General features: G+C 49.2%; 1 protein-coding gene across 1 annotated transcript in view; it reads left to right on the forward strand.

Moving 5' to 3' along the window:
• The window catches only part of LOC130112639 (son of sevenless homolog 1-like), a 97232-nt gene extending 83169 nt beyond the window's left edge, over positions 1-14063 (forward strand). The window contains exons 20-22 of the mRNA XM_056280090.1: positions 70-343; positions 3241-3362; positions 12931-14063. Coding sequence (XP_056136065.1) covers positions 70-343; positions 3241-3362; positions 12931-13437 — 903 coding nt within the window. The 3' untranslated portion in view covers positions 13438-14063. The remainder of the gene's footprint in view (positions 1-69; positions 344-3240; positions 3363-12930) is intronic.
• Positions 14064-17062: the final 2999 nt, after the last annotated feature.

The raw sequence follows: 17062 nt of genomic DNA on the forward strand, positions 1-17062 counted from the left end.
AGTCTTAGCTCAGTGACATCACTTCCTGTTAGATGATAAACTGCCCTCCCCCACTCCTATTGTCCTCAGGCTAAGAAGTACAACTGTCCGCTCAAGTCCCCGGGGGTTCGTCCGTCCTCCACCCGGCCCGGCACCATGCGCCATCCAACCCCGCTTCAGAACGAACCCAGGAAGATCAGTTACAGCCGGATCCCCGACAGCGAGACAGAGGGTGGGGCCGCATCCGCCCCCAACTCTCCCCGCACCCCACTTACACCCCCGCCGGCCTCGGCAGCCTCCAGCTCCACGGATGTGGGCAGTGTTTTCGATTCCCCACAGGGCCCGAGTAGTCCCTTCCACTCCAGTAAGACCCCGACACCCCCACACAGAGGCTACTGTGTGTGTGTGCGTGTGTGTGTGTGTGTGTTAAATGGCTTTTGGTTGAAATCCTGTTAGACTAGCAGAGCTTCACATCAGAGCCTCAGACTAACTCATATTAACCTGCATAAGCCTCTTTCCCGTCCCTTCATTGAATTAATAAAGAAGCGTAGAACCACGGTGCTGCTCAGCCTGCTGGTTTTACCAGGTCAGAGTGTACCTTCCTCTTCATCTCCGATTTAACATTCGTGACAAAAGCTAGCCTGGACCAGAACAACAGAGAACATCCTGTAGCAACCAGACTGGTCAACATGAACTGTACTTTCAGTTCAGTTCAGTTCACTCTAGTTAAGTAGAACCCGTTTCAATTCAATTCAGTAGAATTCAGTTCAGTCCAGTTCAGGTCTACGCATCTCCACATGCTTTATTGACACTACTGTGAACAATCATTGGCCACAGCAGATGACAACAGTCTCTCTCTGCTATGATCTTTTCTCGAACCTCTTTGGTCATCAGATCTTTCTGAAGGTGTCACACGCTCAGACACATTTAGACATGCTCACACAAATCTTCATGGAGCAGTAGTCTGTCCAGCCACGAGCCTGCAGCTCTTCATCACAACTGTTCATGTCACGGATGAGCCCAGCTACTGGTGGGGCTGAGGGGACATCAGCTACTTGGCTGTTGTGTTTGGTTGGAGTGAACGCCTGCAGACTATTGGTTGAGAACCCACATGAGAAGGATGAACTAATGGAAATTGAACCGTCTTCCCTGTGTCACGCCTCCAGACCTCCAACCACAACCTCCTCTCCTCTCCTCCTCCTCTCTCCTCTCCTCCTCCTCTCTCCTCTCCTCCTTATCTCTCTTCTCCTCCTTATCTCTCCCACTTGCTCCTCCTCTCCTTATGCCCTCCTCTTCCTCTCTCCTCCTCTCTGTTCCACAGCCAGCGACAGTATCTTTGCTGCGGTCTCCCTCCCTCACGGCCCACGTTAGTATGATCCCTCTGAGCCTCAGTACACCATCTCATCACCAGCCACATCCCCATCTGTCTTATAGCTCAACACTAATACCAGCACTAATATTATCTGTACTATATTATGCTAATACTATATTTATTATACTCTACTATGCTCATGTCATTCCATACTAATACACACTATACTGTACAATAATATGTTATACTATGTGTCTGTCTGTCTGTCTGTCTGTCTGTCTGTCTGTCTGTCTGTCTGTCTGTCTGTCTGTCTGTCTGACAAACCGTTAGCATGACAAACCAACCATTCACCTTCTGACTCTGACTGACTCACCAGAAGTTTAACTAGCTAGCAACTAGTCTGTCCAGTAGGGGTGTAAGAAAATATCGATACACTCGAGTATCGCGATATTATCTTTTGTGATACTGTATTGATTCTCAAGACTACTGTATCCATTTGTAATTGTTTACATGTAAAGGTTCGTGACAAACATGTTGTGTTGTGTGTAACCTCATGACCACCAGACAGCAGTGTTGTAATCTATCTTCAGCCATTTAACTCTTCCACTCCAACCCAACAGCGTAAACTGAGACAGGAAGTAGCTTAAGTACAAAGAACACAGGCCTATGAAGTCACAATATATCACCTTTCTTACAGTATCGCAATATATCACCTTTCTTACAGTATCGCAATATATCACCTTTCTTACAGTATCACAATATATCACCTTTCTTACAGTATCACAATATATCACCTTTCTTACAGTATCACAATATATCACCTTTCTTACAGTATCACAATATATCGCGATACATTGAGTCGTAACCCCTGTATCGTGATATGTATCGTATCACCACGTTCCCACCAATACACCTCCAGTGTCCAGCTGACTACACCCGTCTGTCTAGCTCACTAACCAACCGAGTGCCTCACTAACTACCAGTCCACCTGTCTCCACCAACCAGGCTTCATCCAGCTAGATACCACAGGCTGGCCCCGCCAGCTGCCCGTCACACATGAACCTGACCTGCCCGTCATACTGACAGATGGGATCAGAACAATGGCTGCTGTTAGAGTAGACTCACTTCCTCCACCAGCTAACTAACCTGAACACAACCCTTATCCGCCCAGTCCAGTTTCCACACCCGCTCATGGTCCATGGTGACCGAGCGCCTGTCTGGTGGCCGCCAGAGGCTGAGATGAATGCTGATGTGTTTGTAATGGAAAGTTTGTCCACTGGGGTATCGTTCAGTATCCGCCTCGGTGTTATTTTACTGCACTTGTACTCATATGTATCTTTGTTTTCCAATACCTTATTATTCTATAACACTGTACTACAACATCATTCACTATACTGTAAACTACTATACCACTCTAGTGTACTACAGTACCATCATATTGTACAATACTATACTAGTATATTAAAATACTGTTTGATACAGTACCATACTGAGCAACTATACTATATTGTACTATAGTATAATACAATATTACTATAATTTAAAACAATACTATATCACTATACTAGGATACTACAGTATATTTATAACTATACTATACCATACAATATTACTGGACTGTATTCTATTCTGTTACACTCTACTGTTGTACAACAAAAGCTGAGGACATTTAGCTGTAGGGTCAGAGGTCACAACACAGTATGTACATTGTGTACCATATGATATCTGTATGTATTGCCACATACCATTCCAAAATGTTTGTTATATATGTTACTTCATAAACTGTACAGTTTCTGTGTACATTCATAGTCCATAAAATGTATGCTCTCTGATATCAGTATGGACTGATATCTTACAACATTTCTGTGTAATGTTCTGTGTACTGTCATAATCCATGCAGTACCACAGCCTGTGGTGTTGGCTTGTAACCGGGTGTTGTTGGTTCTCAGGGTCGTCGTCTGTCTCTTCCATGGTGAGTTTCAGTCGGACTTCGGAAGACACCCCAGTCCCCCCTCCGGTTCCGCCCCGCAGACGACCCGAGTCTGCCCCTGCTGAGTCCTCCCCCTCCAAGGTCCGTAATCAAACCCACTCACATCCACTGATCCCCGTTTAGTTTTGGGTTTAAAGACTGTCGGGTATCATGGATAATTGACATGTAATGTTTGGTAGGTTCTGTAGGTTAGTTGATCAACTTACAATGTTACACTGTCATGTAGCAGATGCTTTTCTCCAAAGCCACGTACATCTGAGAGTTAACACAACACAAGCAAGCTTCTAGGCAGGACACAACGCAAGTCAGTGCCAAAAAACTAGGTTCAAGTCCGATAGGACATAGATGTCAAGAGGCAGTGCACAAACACAATGCATAGGGCGCATACAAGCGTTTTTTTATATATACCAATACTACTACTACTACTACTACTACTACTACTACTTTCGGCTGCTCCCGTTAGGGGGCGCCACAGCGGATCATCCGTTTCCATCTCTTCCTGTCCTCTGCATCTTCCTCTGTCACACCAGCCACCTGCATGTCCTCCCTCACCACATCCATAAACCTCCTCTTTGGCCTTCCTCTTCTCCTCTTCCCTGGCAGCTCCATATTCAGCATCCTTCTCCCAGTATACCCAGCATCTCTCCTCCACACATGTCCAAACCATCTCCATCTTGTCTCTCTTGCTTTGTCTCCAGACCGTCCAACCTGAGCTGTCCCTCTAATATACTCGTTCCTAATCCTGTCCTTCTTCATCACTCCCAGTGAAAATCTTATCATCTTCATCTCTGCCACCTCCAGCTCCTCCTCCTGTCTTTTCATCAGTGCCACTGTCTCCAAACCATACAACATAGCTGGTCTCACTACCATCTTGTAAACCTTCCCTTTAACTCTTGCTGGTACCCTTCTGTCACACATCACTCCTGACACTCTTCTCCTCCCACTCCACCCTGCCTGCACTCTCGTCTTCACGCCCCGTTACTTTGGACAATTGACCCCAAGTATTTAAACTCATACACCTTCGTCACCTCTACTCCTTGCATCCTCACCATTCCACTGTCCTCCCTCTCATTCACACATAGGTATTCCATCTTGCTCCTACTGACTTTCATTCCTCTTCTCTCCAGTGCATACCTCCACCTCTCCAGGCTCTCCTCAACCTGCACTCTACTCTCGCTACAGATCACAATGTCATCCGCAAACATCATCGTCCATGGAGACTCCTGCCTGATCTCGTCCATCAGCTTGTCTATCACCATTGCAAACAAGAAAGGGCTCAGAGCCGATCCTTGATGTAATCCCACCTCCACCTTGAACCCATCTGTCATTCCAACCGCACACCTCACCACTGTCACACTGCCCTCATACATATCCTGCACCACTCCTACATACTTGTCTGCAACTGCCGACTTCCTCATACACAAGGCTTGGTGTTTTCGGTTTTTACCGAAAAATACCCAGATTTTTAAATTGATTTTCACCCAGATTTTGTTTCCAAGGATCCAAAAGTTGTTCCTTTTCATGTGAGGTTATGTAATAGTGTCCTCTTGTAGCGAAATTCGGCATGCTGGATGCCTTTGAAAAATAAAAACTGAAAACACTGAGCCTTGCTCATACAATACCACACCTCCTCTCTCGGCACACTGTCATATGCTTTCTCTAAATCTACAAAGACACAATGTAACTCCTTCTGACCTCCTCTATACTTCTCCATCAACATTCTCAAAGCAAACACCACATCTGTGGTGCTCTTTCATGACATGAAACCATACTGCTGCTCGCTGATCATCACCTCTCCTCCTCTTAACCTAGCTTCTATTACTCTTGCCCATATCTTCATGCTGTGGCTGATCAACTTTATACCTCTGTAGTTGCTACAGTTCTGCACATCACCCTTGTTCTTGAAAATCGGTACCAGTATGCTTCTTCTCCACTCCTCAGGCATCCTCTCACTTTCCAAGATTGTGTTAAACAATCTAGTTAGAAACTCCACTGCCATCTCTCCTAAACACCTCCATGCCTCCACAGGTATGTCATCAGGACCAACTGCCTTTCCACTCTTCATCCTCTTCATAGCTGCCCTCACTTCCTCCTTGCTAATCCACCGCACTTCCTGATTCACTATCCCCACACCATCCAACCTTCTCTCTCTCTCATTTTCTTCATTCATTAGCCCCTCAAAGTACTCCTTCCACCTTCTCAGCACACTCTCCTCGCCTGTCAGCACATTTCCATCCATCTCTATCCTTGATCGCCCTAACCTGCTGCACATCCTTCCCAGCTCGGTCCCTCTGTCTAGCCAATCGGTACAAGTCCTTTTCTCCTTCCTTAGCGTCTAACCTGTCATACAACTCACCATACGCCCTTTCCTTTACCTTTGCCACCTCTGTCTTCACTTTACGCTGCGTCACCTTGTACTCCTGTCTACTTTCTTAATCTCTCTGACTATCCCATTTCTTTGCCAACCTCTTCCTCTGTATACTTTGCTGTACTTCCTCATTCCACCACCAAGTCTCCTTGTCTTTCTTCGTCTGTCCTGATGACACATCAGCTGTTTCCCTCATTATTTCTGCAGTGGCTGTCCAGCCATCCGGAAACTCTTCACTGCCACCCAGTGCCTGTCTTACCTCCTCCTTGAACTCCCCACGACAGTCTTCCTTCTTCAACTTCCACTATTTGTTCTTCGGCTCTGCCTTCACTCGCTTCCTCTTCTTTGTCTCCAAAGTCATCCTACAGACCACCATCCGATGCTGCCTAGCTACGGCGGTTTATTCCGCTCGGCCACCAGAGCGGCCGCCATTTCCATCTTTTCCACAAAATCCACCACCATCTGTCCTTCCACATTTCTCTGCTTGACACCATACCTACCCATCACCTCCTCATCACCTCTGTTCCCTTCACCAACATGCCCATTGAAGTCCACTCCAATCACCACTCTCTCCTCCTTGGGTACCCTCTCCACCACGTCATCCAACTGACTCCAGAATTCTTCTTTTTTGTCCGTCTCACACCCAACTTGCGGGCATATGCACTGATAACATTCAGCAATACACCTTCGGTTTCCAGCTTCATACTCATCACTCTGTCTGACACTCTCTTCACCTCCAGCACACTCTTGTCTTACTCTTCCTTCAGAATTACCCCTACCCCATTTCTCCTCCCATTCACACTATGGTAGAAGAGTTTGAACCTTCCTCCGATACTCCTGGCCTTACTCCCCTTCCACCTGGTCTCTTGCACACACAGTATGCCTACCTTTCTTCTCTCCATCATATCAGCCAGCTCTCTCCCTTTACCAGCCATAGTGCCAACATTCAAAGTTCCGACTCTCACCTCCACATTCCTACCCTTCCTCCTCTCCCACTGCCTCTGGACATGACTTCCCCCTCTCCTTCTCCTTCACCCAACAGTAGCATAGTTTCCACCGGCACCCTGCTGGTTAACAGTACTGGTGGCGGTCGTTGGTAACCCGGGCCTCGACCGATCCGGTATGGAAATCTTATTTATGATCCGCATATTTGATTTGGCAAAGATTTTACACCAGATGCCCTTCCTGACGCAACCCTCCCCATTTATCCGGGCTTGGGACCGGCACTAAGAATGCACTGGCTTGTCAGGAATCAGGAACACTTTGTTGTTTCAACTCCTGTACTTGCGCACATGAAGTGAAACGATATGCTGTTTCCCCCACCCCACAGCACTGCAACACAAAGACAAAAACACATTTAAGAACTACAAGAGTGCATCCTCAGCAGCTGTTTTTTTTTTTTTAACATATATACCAATACCAACCCTGAATGTCCCGGTCTTGTTTTATCGGTGTCTCTTGTGTAGGAGTTGGTAAAATGTTATTTGAGCTCCATTCATAATGAATAAGTCAGCAGTGTTGTTGTGTAAAACACAATACACCCAATCATTTTTCCTGTCAGAGACCAGACACTAACTGTTCACATCAGGTACTGCTTTATTCTGCAGGATTTGGACATTCATGTTTTAATTATGTCTTAAATACACCAGAGACAGAAAGAACTAGAAGAGTCCACTCAGTAGGGCGTTCACGGCTGCTGCATCAACTACTCCCAAGAAGCAGGCCATTAATCGTGGGAGATACGTCATATTTTATTCACCCAATAACGACGATCAATCCTCGTCAAAAAGATCTCAAATAGAACCAGTAAAGGGTTAACTAATGTAGGTGGGACCAGCCTGGGGTAGCAGTCCTCAATTGGCTCTGAGACGCTGTTCTCAAATGAGCCCTAATCTGATTGGTCTAAACCCCCAGCATGTTTGTCTGAACTGGAGACACCGTTTGACTGCAGTGACAATGCAACTGCTTCCTTGCAGCTGTTTGGATTTAACTAGTGACCGTGTTCTGGTGATTTTCAGCCGAGTGCATCCGTGGTTGTCATGGTGACGGCAGCTGCTGAAAAGCCTTAAATTCTCTTAAATTTAATGTTCAGTACAGTACATATTTGTCTGGTCCTTTTGTCCTACATTGTGTAAATTAAACCGTGTCGCCTAAAAGAAGCATTCAGGCGTCTGGGTGGCGTGGCGGTCTATTCTGTTGCTCACCAACACGGGGATCGCTGGTTTGAATCCCCTTGGCCGTGTCTGTGGGTGGGAAGCCAGATGTGGGTATGTCTCCTGGTCGCTGCACTAGTGCCTCCTCTGGTCGGTCAGGGTGCCTGTTCGGGGTGGTAGGGGGAACTGGGGGGAATAGCGTGATCCCCCCATGCACTACCTCCCCCTGGTGAAACTCCTCACTGTCGGGTGAAAAGAAGCGGCTGGTGACTCCACATGTATGGGAGGAGGCATGTGGTGGTCTGCAGCCCTCCCCGGATCAGCAGAGAGGGTGGAGCAGAGACCGGGACGGCTTGGTAGAGTGGTAGCCTGCAGCCCTTCCCGGATCAGCATAGGGGGTGGAGCAGCCAATGGGCTAATTGGCCAGATACAACTGGGGAGAAAAAGGGGGAAACCCCCCCCCCCAAAAAAAAAGAAGAAGAAGAAGAAGCATTCACATTTCCAGTGTGTGGAAGGACACAGATTAGCAGCTGGCTAGCTAGCCTCTCATGAGGAGTTTGACATCATAAGGTTACAGGTTAAATGACTGAATATGGGTCCCTTCCCATTGAGGATACCGGTATAAAATACAGCTGTGCTGCCAGCTGTGGGTTGTTTCCGACATCATAAGACACGCTACGACAGGTGGATGAGGCTTGCCGAGCACAATTTAACCTACGTAAATGGTTAGTGTAGATGTTAAACACGGAGGAGTGTGTATTTAAAATTTATTTGAGTAAAAGTAAAGGCTTTTAGGAGCATACTATGTGGGTTTTAAACACGGAGGGGTGGGTATTTAAAATGTATTTGCGTAAGATTAAAAGCTTTTAGGAGGCCACTAGGTGGGGTTTAAACATGAAGGGGGGTATTTAAAACTGATCTGAGTAAAAGTAAAGGCTTTTAGGAGGACACTAGTGGGTTTTAAACATGGAGGGGTGAGTATTTAAATGTATTTGAGTAAGATTAGAAGCTTTTAGGAGGACACAAGGTGGGTTTTAAACATGGAGAGTGGGTATTAACATTTATTTGGGTAAGATTAAAAGCTTTTAGGAGGACACTAGGTGGGGTTTAAACATGAAGGGGGGTATTTAAAACTGATCTGAGTAATATTAAAAGCTTTTAGGAGGACACTAGGTGGGTTTTAAACATGGAGGGGGGTATTTAAATGTGTTTGAGTAAAAGTAAAGACTTAGCAGGACACTAGGTGGGTTTTAAACATGGAGGGGGGTAATTAAAAGTGATCTGAGTAAAGTAAAGGCTTTTAGGAGGACACTAGTGGGTTTTAAACATGGAGGGGTGGGTATTTAAATTTATTTGAGTAAAAGTAAAAGCTTTCAGGAGGACACTAGGTGGGGTTTAAACATGAAGGGGGGTATTTAAAACTGATCTGAGTAATATTAAAAGCTTTTAGGAGGACACTAGGTGGGTTTTAAACATGGAGGGGGGTATTTAAATTTATTTGAGTAAAAGTAAAAGCTTTCAGGTGGACACTAGGTGGGGTTTAAACATGGAGGGGGGTATTTGAATGTATTTGAGTAATATTAAAAGCTTTTAGGAGGACACTAGGTGGGTTTTCAACATGGAGGGGGGGTATTTAAATTTATTTGAGTAAAAGTAAAAGCTTTCAGGAGGACACTAGGTGGGGTTTAAACATGGAGGGGGGTAATTAAAAGTGATCTGAGTAAAGTAAAAGCTTTTAGGAGGACACTAGTGGGGTTTAAACATGGAGGGGCGGGTATTTAAATGTATTTGAGTAAAAGTGAAAGCTTTCAGGAGGACACTAGGTGGGGTTTAAACATGGAGGGGCGGGTATTTAAATGTATTTGAGTAAAAGCTTTCAGGGGGACAGACCAGTCGGCTAGTCGACTGGTCTGTGAAACCCCCAGCACTCGGTGGAGTGCAGGTCTCCACCAGGGGTATCTGCCCTTCTCCGGTGCTCGGACAGAGGCAAGAAACCAGCTGAGCAGTTAGCACTCAGTTGTGGTATAAAACAGGTTTTTCAAAGGTTGTGAACCACTGCACGAAAATTATGAGGCAGGGGGCGCCCCGGTGGCTCACCTGGTAGGGTGGTACCACATAAGGCTGAGTCCTTACCGCAGCAGCAGCCCGGGTTCGAATCCGGCCCGGGCCCTTTGCTGCACGTCATCCCCTCTCTCTCCTCTGCCTTTCCTGTCTCTCTCGACTATCGCTATTGAATAAAGGCACAAAAGGCCTAAAGAAAAATACATGCATTTGGTTCGTCCAGTCTTGCTCCACTTCTCTTGTGCTGTCAATGACTTGCTGACTTGTGATTGATTTCTGGTTTACATTCAAGACTTGTCGCTGCCCAATCTAGCAAACCGTGCGCATGCAGGACTCACATCTACGACTGACTCAGATCAGGCAGCGACAGAGAGCAGCGTTGGTCGAGCGAGCTAGAGAGGGAGTGAAGAGAGGGAGCGGCGGTAGCGAGAACAAACCTTTTCAAAGGTTGTGAATCAGTGCAACAACCACAAGCGGTTCTTGATCACACAGTCATGCTGTGCACAAATGTTGTAGGCTGGTCCTGATGTCTTCCTGAGCTGCATATGAGGAAACCGCTGTAAGCCTGGTCACCTGATCACCACCCATCAGATAGCAGCACAGGTTGCTTCTGGAACGTTATCTTTACTATCGTATTACCACGAGTAGTGTCTGCCGTCAGTTCATAATAAGCATAACCCCAGTGTGTGTGTGTGTGGGCCCTGTGATGGCCTGGTGGCCTGTCCAGGGTGTCTCCTCGCCTGCCACCCGATGGCTGCTGGGCTCAGGGCTCCAGCATCCCCGCCGCCCTGAGAGCAGGAGAAGTGGTTTGGATGATGGATGATGGATGGAGGTCCAGTAGTCGGCAAGAGTAGCTGCAGACAGATACACACAAACACACGACCAAACGTATAATCCCCCCTAGGCTCCCACCTGGCGGGGGTATCATCCTCTCCAGGCTCCCATCTGGTGGGGGTAATACTTCCTGGTGGGTATTTTATCATCCTCTCCAGGCTCCCACCTGGCGGGGTAATACCTCCTGGTGGGTATTTTATCTTCCCCTCCAGGCTCCCACCTGGCGGGGTAATACCTCCTGGTGGGTATTTTATCTTCCCCTCCAGGCTCCCACCTGGCGGGGGTAATACCTCCTGGTGGGTATTTTATCTTCCCCTCCAGGCTCCCACCTGGTGGGGGTAATACCTCCTGGTGGGTATTTTATCATCCCCTCCAGGCTCCCACCTGGTGGGGTAATACCTCCTGGTGGGTATTTTATCATCCCCCCCTAGGCTCCCACCTGGTGGGGTAATACCTCCTGGTGGGTATTTTATCTTCCCCTCCAGGCTCCCACCTGGTGGGGTAATACCTCCTGGTGGGTATTTTATCTTCCCCTCCAGGCTCCCACCTGGTGGGGGTAATACCTCCTGGTGGGTATTTTATCTTCCCCTCCAGGCTCCCACCTGGTGGGGGTAATATCTCCTGGTGGGTATTTTATCTTCCCCTCCAGGCTCCCACCTGGTGGGGGTAATACCTCCTGGTGGGTATTTTATCATCCCCCCCTAGGCTCCCACCTGGTGGGGTAATACCTCCTGGTGGGTATTTTATCATCCCCTCCAGGCTCCCACCTGGTGGGGTAATACCTCCTGGTGGGTATTTTATCATCCCCCCCTAGGCTCCCACCTGGCGGGGGTAATACCTCCTGGTGGGTATTTTATCTTCCCCTCCAGGCTCCCACCTGGTGGGGTAATACCTCCTGGTGGGTATTTTATCTTCCCCTCCAGGCTCCCACCTGGTGGGGGTAATACCTCCTGGTGGGTATTTTATCTTCCCCTCCAGGCTCCCACCTGGTGGGGGTAATACCTCCTGGTGGGTATTTTATCTTCCCCTCCAGAGTCCCACCTGGCGGGGGTAATACCTCCTGGTGGGTATTTTATCTTCCCCTCCAGGCTCCCACCTGGTGGGGGTAATACCTCCTGGTGGGTATTTTATCTTCCCCTCCAGGCTCCCACCTGGCGGGGGTAATACCTCCTGGTGGGTATTTTATCATCCCCTCCAGGCTCCCACCTGGCGGGGGTAATACCTCCTGGTGGGTATTTTATCTTCCCCTCCAGGCTCCCACCTGGTGGGGTAATACCTCCTGGTGGGTATTTTATCATCCCCTCCAGGCTCCCACCTGGTGGGGTAATACCTCCTGGTGGGTATTTTATCATCCCCCCCTAGGCTCCCACCTGGCGGGGGTAATACCTCCTGGTGGGTATTTTATCATCCCCTCCAGGTGGTGGGTATTTTATCATCCCCTCCAGGTGGTGGGTATTTTATCTTCCCCTCCAGGCTCCCACCTGGTGGGGTAATACCTCCTGGTGGGTATTTTATCTTCCCCTCCAGGCTCCCACCTGGTGGGGGTAATACCTCCTGGTGGGTATTTTATCTTCCCCTCCAGGCTCCCACCAGGCGGGGGTAATACCTCCTGGTGGGTATTTTATCTTCCCCTCCAGGCTCCCACCTGGTGGGGGTAATACCTCCTGGTGGGTATTTTATCTTCCCCTCCAGGCTCCCACCTGGCGGGGGTAATACCTCCTGGTGGGTATTTTATCTTCCCCTCCAGGCTCCCACCTGGTGGGGTAATACCTCCTGGTGGGTATTTTATCTTCCCCTCCAGGCTCCCACCTGGCGGGGGTAATACCTCCTGGTGGGTATTTTATCATCCTCTCCAGGCTCCCACCTGGCGGGGGTAATACCTCCTGGTGGGTATTTTATCATCCCCTCCAGGCTCCCACCTGGCGGGGGTAATACCTCCTGGTGGGTATTTTATTTTCCCCTCCAGGCTCCCACCTAGCGGGGGTAATACCTCCTGGTGGGTATTTTATCATCCCCTCCAGGCTCCCACCTGGTGGGGTAATACCTCCTGGTGGGTATTTTATCATCCCCTCCAGGCTCCCACCTGGCGGGGGTAATACCTCCTGGTGGGTATTTTATTTTCCCCTCCAGGCTCCCACCTGGCGGGGTAATAAAAAGATATTTTACATGCAGATCTTCACGATTGTAACTTTACCTCTAGATAAATGTGGACCATCTCTCTCTTTCTCTGTAGATGATGTCGAAGCACCTGGACAGCCCCCCCGCCATCCCACCCCGCCAGCCAAAGCTCCAACCCCCCCGCTCGCCTCCCCGCTCCTCCTCCCTGTCAGAGCCTCCGCCAGAGAGTCCCCCCTCCCTGCCCCCCCGGGAGCCCCTCAGAACGCCGGACGTCTTCAGCTCCCCACTGCACCTCCTGCCCCCCCCACAGGGCCGTACCCGCTGCCCCTTGGGCCAGGCATTCTTCCCCCCACCCTCCTCCCCCTGCCCCCTCACCCCACCTCCTGCTCCCACCCCCTCCCCTTCGCCGGGGCCCCGCAAACTCCTCCCCTCTCCACCTCCTCCACCCCTCCTCCTCTCGGACTACGAGCCCCTCCCTCCGGGTGCCACCGGCCCGCCCGTGCCCCCCCGCCACAGCGGTCTTGAGGGCGGAGTCCCCAAACTGCCTCCCAAAACCTACAAGAGGGAGTCAGTGGGCCATGCCCCCCAAGCCACACTACTGGAGAACTCCAACCCCTCCTAGAGTCAGCGCAGGGCTCTGATTGGACAGTCTGGAGGGGTGGGCGGAGCCCAAAGGAGGTTACACTACAGCCTGTTGGACCAGGAAAAAACATTGTATGTTTGAAAAAGAAAAAAGAAACACAACAACCACCCAATCAGAAGGTTGTGATGCCACATAGACTGGTCAAAAAAAAATAATCATGTGCCCTTATATGGAAAAAAAACCAATGTATGAAAGATGATTGTGTCACATCCAGAAGAGACTATTACAGATGTCTGTCTGTCTGTCTGTAGGTCCATCTGTCTGTATGTCTGTCTATTTCAATCTGAGGTTGTCAGAACTTCTCTCGCTGACTTCTGACCTTCAAGCCCAGACCTGAAGTCGCTGACACACGGTGCCGAACGTGGTGGGATCCAGACCGCCTCGTGAGGTGGGCGTGACTTGTTTCTCACATCGTTAGCATGTTCTGCCAGGGGCACGGCTTCAGGTACCTTCCCACACCAAAGAGGTACTTCTTTTCAGAACAGACAAATGTTAGTGCTTTTCAATGCTGATCCTCTCTCTGTTTGGCCAATCAACATGTAAAAAAGATGATTGCCTTCTTGAAACAAGGGAATAAAGTGTTTCTGCCTTCTGGGCTGAATGGAGAAGAGAATGCAGGACTCTGTTTTCATGTTTGACCAAGACGGTTTCAATGCTGTCGGATCAGCACAGCTGATACCGGCTCATCCCTGTCAGTACTGGTACACAGTCATCACTAAATCCAAGTCAGTCGCTTCTCTATTGCTGACGTTTGGAGACTGAAATGAAATCAACCCGCAGCAACCAGCTGGTCTGTGTTGGATCTGGTTTTACTGTACAGTCCTATCATGTTTCTGCTGGTATCAACCAGACCTCAGCTCAGGTCCAGTTTCACACCTGAAGAGTCATTATGAAACACTTGGGCTGTCTCTCCTTCCTGCTGGACATCCAAACTATCAGACGGCACCTTCCAGAGAAAGCCAACTCTCATGACTATCAACAAGTTGGGCTTAATATCTACTCAGGAAACAGTCCCAACCATACACGTGGGCCGTCTCAGATGAAGGATGACTAAACGTGGGGATTTCTTTGGTCGTGGCTCTAAACCGCTGGTCCTACGTTGTCGCACTGGGACACAGGTTCAAGCACGGCCGTTATTACGGTCTTGTGACCGAAGACGAGCTGGGACAAAAGTCTGACAGGGTCAGAAATGTAGGACGACCATCTCACAATGTGACTGCTGCCACCACCTACGTCTACTACGTCAGCACGACATGATGCACTGATCAACGCCACGCACAATCTCTGCTGGCGCTAAACACAAACACACTGTTGGCATCAACAAAACCAGCAGCAAAACCAGCGACAAAACCAGCTGCGATGACTATTGAAAGGACTCGATTCCTGCTTGGCGTCATGTTGCTCCACCAGCGGTGTAGCTTGATGACCCACGCTGATGCCGTTGTTATGGACTTGTGCCGTGGCCTGTGATTCAGTAGTGTTGTCACTGTGCAGTCTACACACAACACACTGGATGTCGTCCCCGAGTTTATTAGATCCACATCACACAGTGTGGCTTGCAGTAAACTTGTAGTACTGCTAAAATCCCCCAGTCTGTAGGAGGCTTTAGACCAGGCTAAGACTAACGAGACTTCAGCCAAGGTTATGCAGCCGTCCCTGCTGGTCCAGACCCTGGTGCTGTCTCTGTTAGACCACTGTGGTGTGTGGTGAGACACCTCTCTGGTCTCACAGTCCGTTTAGTCTCTACCGGGGGTGAGCAGTCTTACCCCTAAAGGGCCGGTGTGGGTGAAGGTCTTTGTTCCAACCAAGCAGTTACACACCTCCATCCATCCATCCATCCATTATTTTAACCGCTCATCCTGCTCTCAGGGTGGCGGGGATGCTGCAGGCGGGGACACACCCTGGACAGGCCGCCAGGTCATCCTGTGTCTCCTAATCAAGTTCCTCAGCAAGGACTCCACTGGTGGATTAGTGGGATCAGGTGTGTAGCTGCTTGGTTGGAGCAAAAACCCCCACCCACACCGGCCCTTCCTGGGTAAGATTTCTAACCCCTGTACAGCAGCCAGACGGACTCGGTGTCTGGTTTCTAACCTGACCAGATGAGAACGTGTCTCTCCTCTGCTTGTGTCTCAACACTGACTATCTGTTGACGAACACCAAGTTCAGAACCGTACCAGACGGGTCCAGGAATACTGAACACATTCCGGATCACGGACGTTGCAACATGTATGACGTACAAAATGTGACATACTCAACAAATGGCGAACACCGTGTTAATCAGTTTCTGTTTGGACAAGCAGAACAAAAGCTGAAACTCCCAGTTTTGATTGGAACAATACAGACCCCACATGCCCCCAAACACTCCAGGAAGCTGGATCAACCTGTTTGTCACCTCACAGGGCTTCCCATGTGGACAAATGAACTTGCCGTTTTCAGATCTGACGTTTTGATGAGTTACTTCTTACATCTTGTCTCTGTGGCACAATTAGTGCATTCGGCTGCTAACCGACAGGTTGGTGGTTCGTGCCCACCCAGGGACCATTTCCTTTCAGCCCCGTGATGGTCTGGCAGCCTGTGCAGGGTGTCTCCCCACCTGCCGCCCAGTAACTGCTGGGATAGGCTCCAGCATGCCCACGACCCTCCCTGGGAGCAGGGTAAGCAGTTCGGATAATGGATGGATGGATGGACAGTTTGATGAAACACAACTGTAGTTCTAAGGTATAAAAACCAGGTCCAGAAAGTAGGAGTCCTAACCGTGTGCTCCAGTCATGAAGAAGTGTACTAGACCAGCTGAGATCAGCTTCCCATACGTCACTGAGGACTGGTATGGATCAGTATCAGCTACTTTAGTACACGGTCGATGCACATTCACATTTACTTCCTGGACCTGGTTTTTACACCACTGGTTCTATTTTTATACATACAACTACATATTCTGTATCGGTGGTCTCCAACTATGTGCCATGTGGAGTCCTGTGTATGCCCATTTCCCAACCAGCACTACGCTGTCGCATTTATACCGGCTAGTCTGGTTAACCAGGGAAATCGGATGACCACGTTGGAATGGAAACCTGCACACACAGGACTCTACATGACAGGATACCACCAGCTGACTGGCTACTAGTTGACATCCATCATCCAAACCGCTTATCCTTTTCTCAGGGTGGCGGGGATGCTGGAGCCTATCCCAGCAGCCACTGGGCAGCAGGCGGGGAGACACCCTGGACAGACCGCCGGGCCATCACAGGGCCGACTCTCACACACACATTCACACCTAGGGACAGTTTAGTACAGCTGAGTCACCTGACCTACATGTCTTTGGACTGTGGGAGGAAACCGGAGCACCTGGAGGAAACCAGCGCAGACATGGGGAGGATATGCAAACTCCACACAGAGGACGAGCCGGGACCACCCCCAAGGTTGGACTACCCCAGGCTCGAACCCAGGACCTTCTTGCTGTGAGACAACCATGCTGGGCGCCACTGTGCCGCCCCCACTAGCTGACAGTCATAATGATATTACTTAGAGAATAATGCTCAGTTTAGATCCCTGTCACAAGCACAGCTGCTCTTATGAAGGCACCGAATTGTTGTACTGGAAGTAA

The sequence above is a fragment of the Lampris incognitus genome, chromosome 5 (genome assembly GCF_029633865.1).
Source record: "Lampris incognitus isolate fLamInc1 chromosome 5, fLamInc1.hap2, whole genome shotgun sequence".
Classification (NCBI taxonomy): domain Eukaryota; kingdom Metazoa; phylum Chordata; class Actinopteri; order Lampriformes; family Lampridae; genus Lampris; species Lampris incognitus.